General features: G+C 41.8%; 1 protein-coding gene across 1 annotated transcript in view; it reads left to right on the forward strand.

Moving 5' to 3' along the window:
* Positions 1-9,311, forward strand: part of LOC105930857 (ras-related protein Rab-26) — a 111,446-nt gene extending 102,135 nt beyond the window's left edge. The window contains exon 10 of the mRNA XM_012869246.3: positions 8,333-9,311. Coding sequence (XP_012724700.2) covers positions 8,333-8,435 — 103 coding nt within the window. The 3' untranslated portion in view covers positions 8,436-9,311. The remainder of the gene's footprint in view (positions 1-8,332) is intronic.
* Positions 9,312-9,562: the final 251 nt, after the last annotated feature.

Consider the following 9,562-nt stretch of genomic DNA (forward strand, 5'->3'; position numbering starts at 1 on the left):
GACAACACATAAAAGCATTGATTGTTCTGCAGTTTACTGTTTTTAGCAGGCAGTAAGTGCTGCTGCTGCGAGCCCTGCCACTCCCACCTTCCAAGCACTGAAGCTACTACCAAAGAAAAGACTCACAACAGTAAGGATTGGGTGCTGTAAAAGCAGGCCAATGACCATCTAATGATCTTGCTTCAGTCTGGAAGATCTTGAAAAACATTACATGCTATAGGAGCTCATCTTCACAAGCTGTGATTACCCACTTCTTCTGTAGATTTGAAAACCATCCATTCACATCTCACTGCCACACAAAAGAACTTCCTGTATCCTAACCAACAACCCTGCAACCCTGTCGTGTCCCCCCTCCACCCCCGAGCCCCTACCTGCACTAAAGTTCACTAGAAAGATGTAAAAGGGTCTTTCTGCACCAGAATTCCAGGAAAGCCCCAGGACCTGATGATATTTCCCTCTTCTGCCTGAAAACTGGCTACAATCTTCACTCAGATTTTCAACAAGTCTCTGGAGCTGTGTGAGATTCCTTCCTGCTTCAAATGCTCAATCAGCATCCCGGTCCCTGAGAAATGCACCACCACAGTATTAAAAGACTACGGACATGTCCCACTGACGTATGTGGTCAAGAAATCCTTTGAGCAACTCAAGCATCTGAAAGAACTTAAAAGACCCATTGCAGGACCCCCTGCAGTTTGCTTACAGACAAACGGGGTCAGCAAATGATGCAGTCAACTTGGGACTACATTTCATCCTGCACCACCTTGACCACTCAGGGCGGTACGCCAGGATCCTATTTGTGGACATCAGCTCAGCCATCAACACCATCAACCCAGTCATCCTTCACCAGAAGTGTTCCCTGAAAAGGTTCTCTATTTAAGGAAACCCAGCGGATGGCATTGAGTCATTGACTAGCAGCAATCATTCCTAAGGTTCAGGGTCAGTGTGATGGGCCATCTGCCACGACTGACTGAGAGTTTGAGAAGACATGCGTGCAAAAAAACAGAAGCGCTGATGCATGAATACTTTCTGTTAGAGAGGGCAATGGCAGAATAGCTCCATAGGTGACTGTGTGTATGAAAGAAACAGTTGAGCAGAAAGACTGTGAGTTTTCTGGTCAAAAGGATGAAAGAGAGCACATACAGTTAGTTGCAGTAAAAGCTCAGCCAATGGCTATGTCTGGGAGAGAAACGGGGTTAAACTCTGAAAGACGGGGTCAACTGTATCATGTATAACATGAAGTTGTTGACAGCAGTAGCTCAGCCCATCTGCCCCCCAGGATGTTGTCACAGCTGGAGACAAGATGACGCCAGAGTGGGCGACTTGCCTTCTGTCACTGTCAACCTTGTGTGTAATTGTGCTACTGTCACAGTAAACATGATATTGGTGTAGGATCGGCAGACACTATTGGATATTAAAGTTTCATTAGATTATCTAGTGACTATTAAATATACTTTGACCTTGACCATCCAAAGTGGGGTTGATGCTGTCTCTGGATCAAACTAGGTTTGCTCCAAAATGTTTGTCAGTTATTCATATATCCCACATTGTTTTCAGGGTAACACCATTGAATGATGGCATGCAGCTAAACAGGTCGTCACTAGTTTCACTGATGAAGAATGTGTATAGTTATGTTGGAGATCCACTTTTAGAATGTTCAGCTTTCTACGGACTGTTCTAACAGCTACAACCAAATCCCACACAGGGATGCATTTGCTTTGCAGTTTTACGTTTTGATTATATGGTTGCTCCTTTCATCTTCCAAAAACAGAGGAATCTGTCTGGCCTTGTTGTTCTGAATCAAGAACAGTTTTATTTCCTCTCTATTTGCCCAAAGGCATGCTAAAACTATTCCTTTGCTCAACCATCGAATATTGCATTGCAGTAATAGGTCATTTGCATCGTCATCCATTTCACTTTCCCGAAACTTCCGATACGGGCAATGCTGACAAGATGATGAAGCCCTGAGAAAATTTATGAGTTTAATCTTATCATCTCCATATTCCTCCAAAAGAGTGGAGCACAGAAGTGTCTGATGAATAATAGTGTGACATGAGGTTATTTCTGGATTGTCTTGTTTTAGACTAGTAAGGCAATGAGAGTTTATTTGTATAGCAGATTTCAGTACTCCGTGTTTCAAAATAAAAGCACATGAACATAAAGCATATTCTAAACTCTCTTCATTATCATTCTTTTCTTTTATTTGTATACTGTTCAAGAAATAAAGGGAACACTTAAACAGCACAATGTAACTCCAAGTCAATCTCACTTCTGTGAAATCAAACTGTCCTCTTAAGAAGCAACACTGACAGACAATCAACTTCAACTGCTGTTGTGGAATAGACAACAGGTGGAAGCTAGAGGCAATTGGCAAGTCTCCCCCCCCCCTCCCAATAAAGGAGTGGTTCTGCAGGTGGTGACCACAGACCCCTTTTCAGTTCCTCTGCTTTCTGGCTGATGTTTTGGTCACTTTTGAATGCTGGCGGTGCTTTCACTCTAGTGGTAGCATGAGGCGGAGTCTACAACCCACACAAGTGACTCAGGTTGTGCAGCTCATACAGGATGGCACATCGATGTGAGCTGTGGCAAGAAGGTCAGCGTAGTGTCCAGAGCATGGCGGGGCTACCTGGAGACGTGGAGGAGGCCATATGAGGGCAACCACCCTGCAGCAGGACTGCTACCTCTGCCTTTGTGCAAGGAGCTACAGGAGGAGCACTGGCAGAGCCCTGCAGAATGACCTCCACCAGGCCACAAATGTGCATGTGTCTGTTCAAATAATCAGAAACAGACTGCATGAGTGGTGTGAGGGTCCAGCATCCATAGGTGGGGGTTATAATTACAGCCCAACAACGTGCAGGATGTTTGGCATTTCCCAGAGAACACAAAGATTGGCAAATTTGCCACTAACGCCCCCTGTGCTCTTCCCAGATTAAAGGTTCAAAGGTTCACACTGAGCAGATGTGATAGACGTGACAGAGTCTGGAGATGCTGTGGAGAACATTCTGCTGCCTGCAACATCCTCCAGCATGACCGGTTCGACAGTGGGTCAGTAATTGTGGTGTGTGGTGGCATTTCTTTGGGGGTGTCTCACAGCCATGTGCTCGCCAGAGGTAGTTTGACTGCCATTAGGTACAGAGAGTAGACCCTCAGACCCATTGTGAGACCATATGTTGGTGTGGTTGGCCCTGGGTTCCTCCTAATGCAAGACAATGCTCGACCTTATGTGGCTGGATTGTGTCAGCAGTTCCTACAAGACAAAGGTATTGATGCTATGGATTGGCCCGCCCATTCCCCAGACCAGAACCCAACTGAGCACATCTGGGACATCATGTCTCGCCCCATCCAGCAATGCAATGTTGCACCACAGACTGTCCAGGAGTTGGCGGCTGTTAGTCCAGCTCTGGGAGGAGATCCCTCAGGAGAGCATCCACCACCTCATCAGGAGCATGGGCAGATGTTGTAGGGAGGTCATACAGGGACATGGAGGCCGCACACGCTACTGAGCCTCATTTTGACTTGTTGTAGATCCGTCTGTAGTGTGTTTTTGAGTGCGGCTCTAAGTCCAAACCTCCACGGGTTAATAAATTTGATTTCTATTGATAATGTGTGTGTGATTTTGTTGTCAGCACTATGTAAAGAACAAAGTGTTTAATAAGAATATTTAATTTATCCAGTTCTAGAATGTGTTATTTTAGTGTTACCTTTATTTTTGAGCAGTATATATTTATATATTTTTACTTACTATATACACACAGAATATGCAAACATATCTCTACTTATGCAACCTGCTGCAGAAAGTACACAGTGAAATGCTTATGTGTAGTTTCATAATGTCTCTTCAGGTTGGTGCTGTTCACTTGGAGCAAATAAGGCAGACTGTTCTTGTAGAGCTTGATGCAGGCGAAACCAACACATACGAGTCCGTCAACTTTTTGCAAAACACTGTTTTCTCCATCACATTCTATGATTTCTGACATTGCCGTCATTATGCTGATTTCTCTCAATCATATACACTTCCCTTTGTGTGCCGCAGCAATGTTGATTCATTTACCTAGAGACTGCGACGGTACAATGTATTTCATAGCTATCCTTGCAGCGCTGTTCAGAAACATTTTTCATGACATAAAAATGTCTTTTACAGTATGTGTGCTTGACAGAAAACCCTTCACGGTTTAAATGGAATACTTAAAACGGACCGGACTTGGACCAGAGTCCACCGATTGCAGACCCTTGGTCTAGAGGTTGTTCTGGAAAGTTGGAGAAACCAAGATGGTCCTTTTGCTAACACTGTTAAATTGTGACTTTTGGTGAAGTTTTATATATCTTTATATTTCAGTTCATGTTTTATCTAAAAGCCACCATTCCACAATGTTACACATTCATTTTTCTGTCTTTAAAATTTGTTAAGTAAATTAACCTGACATCCCTGTGTTCCTCAAAGTGTAGTAATCCGCCGACATTAAGAAAGTTTAGATTTTTTATAGATTCAAAACATACTAATTAACTTAAAGTATAAGTAAAAAATGCTTCCCTTACATTGTTTAAAAGCATTGTTTGCGTTGCCAATAATTGGAGTGAGTTTGTTGAAAAGCAATTATTGCTTAACTGTGGATTATTTCCCCACTGAATAAATCAACTCAAATTAAATGCTTGATGTTGTTGCCCTTTGTTCACAGCTTAATAATTTATCTTAATCTTAAGGCTTTTAACACATCTTTACTGGGTTGCCAATTAATGTAGCCAACACTGTATATTTGCATTTTAGGACTAATAGCCACAGTACAACTGAAAAAATGTCAAAGTTAGCTTTTCAAATTAATTGAATAATATGAAAGTAAACTGTGAAAAATATTTTAAAAAAAAAGCAAACAGGGTACTATTTCAGTAGTGTTTTTTATGTATAATGTTGGACAGTTTGTGTGGGAGCTTTTCTCTTTTTTAGCCTCGTTATGGTAACAGGCTGGCATGCTGAGATGTTGCCAATAATAGACTCGCTGTCTGGCACACAATCCTTCTGCAAATACAGAAAATAAAATCTGATCTTTTCATCTTGTAGTCATCTAGCTCATGTTTGCTACTTCATAGCTTTGCATCTCTCACCCCTTTTTGTCTAAATCAAATCCCCACAAATACTATTGGCTTCTCCCCTTCATCATTATCTGTACCAATGAAATGAGTGTTAAGTAAAGCAATTGAAATGGGCAAAAAGCATGCGGGGTTATGTTACCTGCATATTGAAGAGAACAAATTACTACTTTTTCCAACTCAGCCATTTAGCTATTTTACTGCTTTGATATCTAAGCACTAATTAAGATATTTAATTTTGTGCTGAAAAAGTATCATGTGCGCCCTCTTTCAATACTAGGTTAAAAACCTCATCAAGCTTCTGTTTTCTAAGTCTTAATGAGCTAATTTGCACAACAAGCAGGGATAGATTGCTGACATGCTTTGCCAAGTACAGACCCAGAGGCTTAAAGGTTCAGGAGGTGGTGGGATGCCAGGACCATTAGTTTGAAATTATTACATTTTTAATGGAAGGTGAATAAAACCAGCCTGGAGCCTCCTAATGAGAAACAAATCTACCATAAAAAAGCTCAAAATGGCAACAAAACAGTTCATACGAGGCAGATGGCCACAAAGAAATGCAAACAGAGGAGAAAAGCTTTCTGCTACAATTGTGAGATCCCTTTTATATCTCAGAATAATAAGGTGTATTCCTACAATCCACTAAATCCTACACAAAGCTTCCCCCAAAGCTTGCAGTATGAGAGTCCTTGTTAGAGGATTTCCAGTATTATATTCTGCATTTGTTCCACTCGGGATAACAAACTATTCAGATCTTTTCACTAAATTGATTGGTTACTATCTTACAGCCAACTCAAGGCATGGAGTGTACCGTGACTCGTGAATGTCAATGTATATTGTCTTTTAAAAGTATTACTATGCATTGAACCTTTTCATGTTTTGCCACATATATAGATTTATCTCTTGGCCAAAAAGCTTAATTTGTTCTCATCTTACTAGATCACCTTCCACATGTTTACTGTGTCCTCTAGTTGTGTTGTGCCAACCTGCCAACAAGACTGCTCTTTAACAATGACTGTCACTTTTCCATAGAGGCCAGATTTTTGAGGTTCTCAACAAAGAGCGTAGATTTCTGCTGACATAACTGTGGATATCTGCAGCTCCTCCAGAGTTGCCACGCGACGGGCCTCTTCTTTCTCGATTTCTGCTCCTTTTGCTGGCCTGTCATTTTAGGAGGATGGCCATGTCTTAAGTTTCCAGATGTACCATATTTTTCCAGTTTTGGATGAGGGTTTGAACAGTCCTCCAGGGTTGGTCGTGATGAAGCTGCTTCTTCACCAATAATGTTAAACGTTTGACACCTTCACAGAACAGATGCATTCAAGCTAAGCTTAGATTTTATACAGGTGGACAATATTTACCAATAGCGTACCGCACACGTGACGTCACCATCTCATCAGCAACGCCCCTTGCCGCTAAGGTAGGACAAACAGGTTGAGAGCGCTCGTAGCAACCAGCCATTACACGTACAACAGATACAACGATATGACCGACTTTTCAGCTGTTAAACTATCGCAAGAAGATGTCCCAGCCGCCCGGTTTACTGGTAGAACTGTGGAACAACCAACGTTCAGCTCAAACTATGGTTTGGTTGTCGAGGGCTTAGAAAGACTGGAAAACGGGCCGAGTTGATAGAACGGTAAGTCGATGTTTTTTTTTCCTTCTCGGCGTTCATGGCGTCATCGGCCGTTTTTTTTCTGTTTGTAATCACCATCCAGGAATCGGTATATTTTGCCAATCGGTAGCTACAAAATAACTGTTTACATACCTGACGGGAGCAGGCCGGCGGGACCGCGCGCTTTGGTGGCAGAGGCAGACGAGCGACGCCAGAGGCGCCTTCGGTGGGTGACAGGGACCCAGACCAGGGGTCGAGCCCGGCTCGGGCGAGGCCCACGGGAGGCACCGGGCGTCGGGGGAACGGAGGGGAGAGAGGAAAGACGATACGCCCCGGGGGCCGCGCGGCACGGCAGACCACCCTGCCCACATCCACCCGCGAGCGGAGGCGTACGGAAACGGATGGCCAACACGTCGCGCAGACCGGAACGCTCGCCCTCCCCAACCACTCCGCGAGCCGACGTCCGGGCACCGCAGGTCATGATGTTTTTTTGGGTTGAACTGTTGTGTAGGCCGACCGCACAAGTGTACACAGCGCACACATTTCTCCTTGGCAGTCTTGAATTTTCGGGAAATTAATGAAGAAAACATCCTTCATATGAGCGTACCTCGAGTCGCTGTTGCACGTTCCATAACAACAATGTTTAAAAACCACGGTTAGGAGACGTCTTAGACTTGGAAAAAGCAGTTGTTTTACCGAGTAAAACCAAGGGTAACGTACAGCTCTTTTACAGCGAAAGAGCGGAGGACAACGCAAGTTTGTCCTACCGCGTACCACGTGATGTGACGTCACGTTCTAAAAATAGCTCGCTCGCGGAACGCCATTTAGGTGACTTCCGAAGGCTGTTGGTTGGTGGGAGTTTTATATTGGAGTACCTGAGTAAGTGGGTTGACTACAAATGTATGCCACACATTTTAGATTTTTCTTTGTAAAAAAAATATATAAAAAAATATGTTGTCATACAATGATACTTGTATGACAAAATGTGAAAAGGTACAATGTGTATGAATACTTGTGCAGGATGCCATAAGGGTGGCTACTAATAAGGGATTCCTTTATAAACATTTTACCATCTTAGTTATTCAAATATAACCAAACAGTATGTATAAATAAGATTTGATGCAAAAAGTTTCTAAGTTGAAATATCTATATCTATGCTGTTATGAACTTTTTCTCCTGGAAATTAATTCACCGCAAATCCAAAAGAAACACTGGTTTATTTTGGAGAAACAGTGATATCCTGTTTCAGAGACATTAGTGCATCTCATGGTAGAGACAAATGCTGGATAAACTATGCTGTGAAATATAATTTTTTAAGTAACCACTTTAGGAACAGGTATGTCTCTACTTTTTTACAAATGAATTAGTTATTTAAACTGAATGTCAGATGTATTCAGGTTATTTTTATCTGATCCCCAATGTTGATTAGTTTGATCTTATGCATATGTTTTAGAAAAGGACAGACAGAAGAAATCTGTAGAAGGGCCAATATTTCTTCCCAGTTTTCTAGTATTTTCACTGTCCCGTAAGCATTGAAAGTGTATGAGTGATTAAGATCTTTGCAGAAAACCCACAAATATATGAAGCACATACAAGAGGGTTTGTTAATGCTGACCTTCTGTTTGTGATCACCAGAGAACTGAAGCACCGGACCATGAAGGAACCCGATGAGCCGAAGTTTCAGCTACAGCAGTACGTGGACAAAGAAATGAGGGTTGCTGGCTGCTGCCGGTCCTAGACAATGTCCCATGTGTCTATCATGGTTGTACTGTAGGCAGTCAAAGGAAACAGGGACATTATTTTCATTATTATTATTATTATTAACTACACAATAAGCTAGAGTACATGTGTGTCTGGGAACGACCCCGAAACTCACTCACTGTCTCGGTGATTAAAAGGCCAACCTGCTCTCCCATAACCAACCCATCTGCTGCAACTGTGAATGTAAAATAATTCCTGTCCACATGCATGTCCACACACACGTTTCAGCTCAGTTCACTGCCTGCAGGATCTATGTTGGCGAGTTTCTCATATGTGATGTAAATATTTAAAAAATAATTTAGATTTTGTCTGTTCGGCGCTTAGTGGTTTGTTAAAGCATTAGAACAGAACTGGGTGTCAAAGATGTTGTACAGTTTATCAAATCAACCTCAAGAAAGCAACAAAAAGAATTAACCCTATCAAACTCATTTGTACCCTGAACTGATGCAGCTAAAGTAAGTTTCTAAAGCCACTGTGTCTACTTGTACAGTATATAAGCTGTTTTATTGATGTCTGTGAAACTCAATCGGAGTGTTCGTCCCTATGTATGCTCTACATTTCAGATATGTGATAAGATTTTGGCACTAAACTGCATTCAATTTCTCAGTAATTTTCACACAAAATGAAATGTAAATAACCACATCATCAGCAAAAGACTGTACTCTGCACTTTATCACATAGACACAGAGGGGGTGTTTTTACTTAGATGATGTCCAACTTATTTATGATGATTAAAAATGCTATCAATGTTTTTTTTATGATTATAAAATGTTTCATTGCAAAGTACATACAATTGGTATTCGATGTAAAGGTTCACTCTAATAAAACGGTCTCATTTAAAGCCCTTTCATTACCTTTAGTTGAAATTTCTTTTTACTTTGTCATTTTATTGGTAGAAGTAGCCTGGGATAAAAGTCGGCATCCCCTTAAAGTTTAGAATACTGTGGGAATTAAAATCTGTTGGCAGAAAAGGTTTTGCTGGTGTTTTATCAGTATACAACGCTTGAAAGTATCTCAGAAAAATCCGCTTTTTTCTATGAATGATGGGACCTTTTTCAGAGAAGTTGTTGATTCTATATCCCTCATATTGCCTGTTAGTACAGG

The sequence above is a fragment of the Fundulus heteroclitus genome, chromosome 10 (assembly GCF_011125445.2).
Source record: "Fundulus heteroclitus isolate FHET01 chromosome 10, MU-UCD_Fhet_4.1, whole genome shotgun sequence".
Classification (NCBI taxonomy): domain Eukaryota; kingdom Metazoa; phylum Chordata; class Actinopteri; order Cyprinodontiformes; family Fundulidae; genus Fundulus; species Fundulus heteroclitus.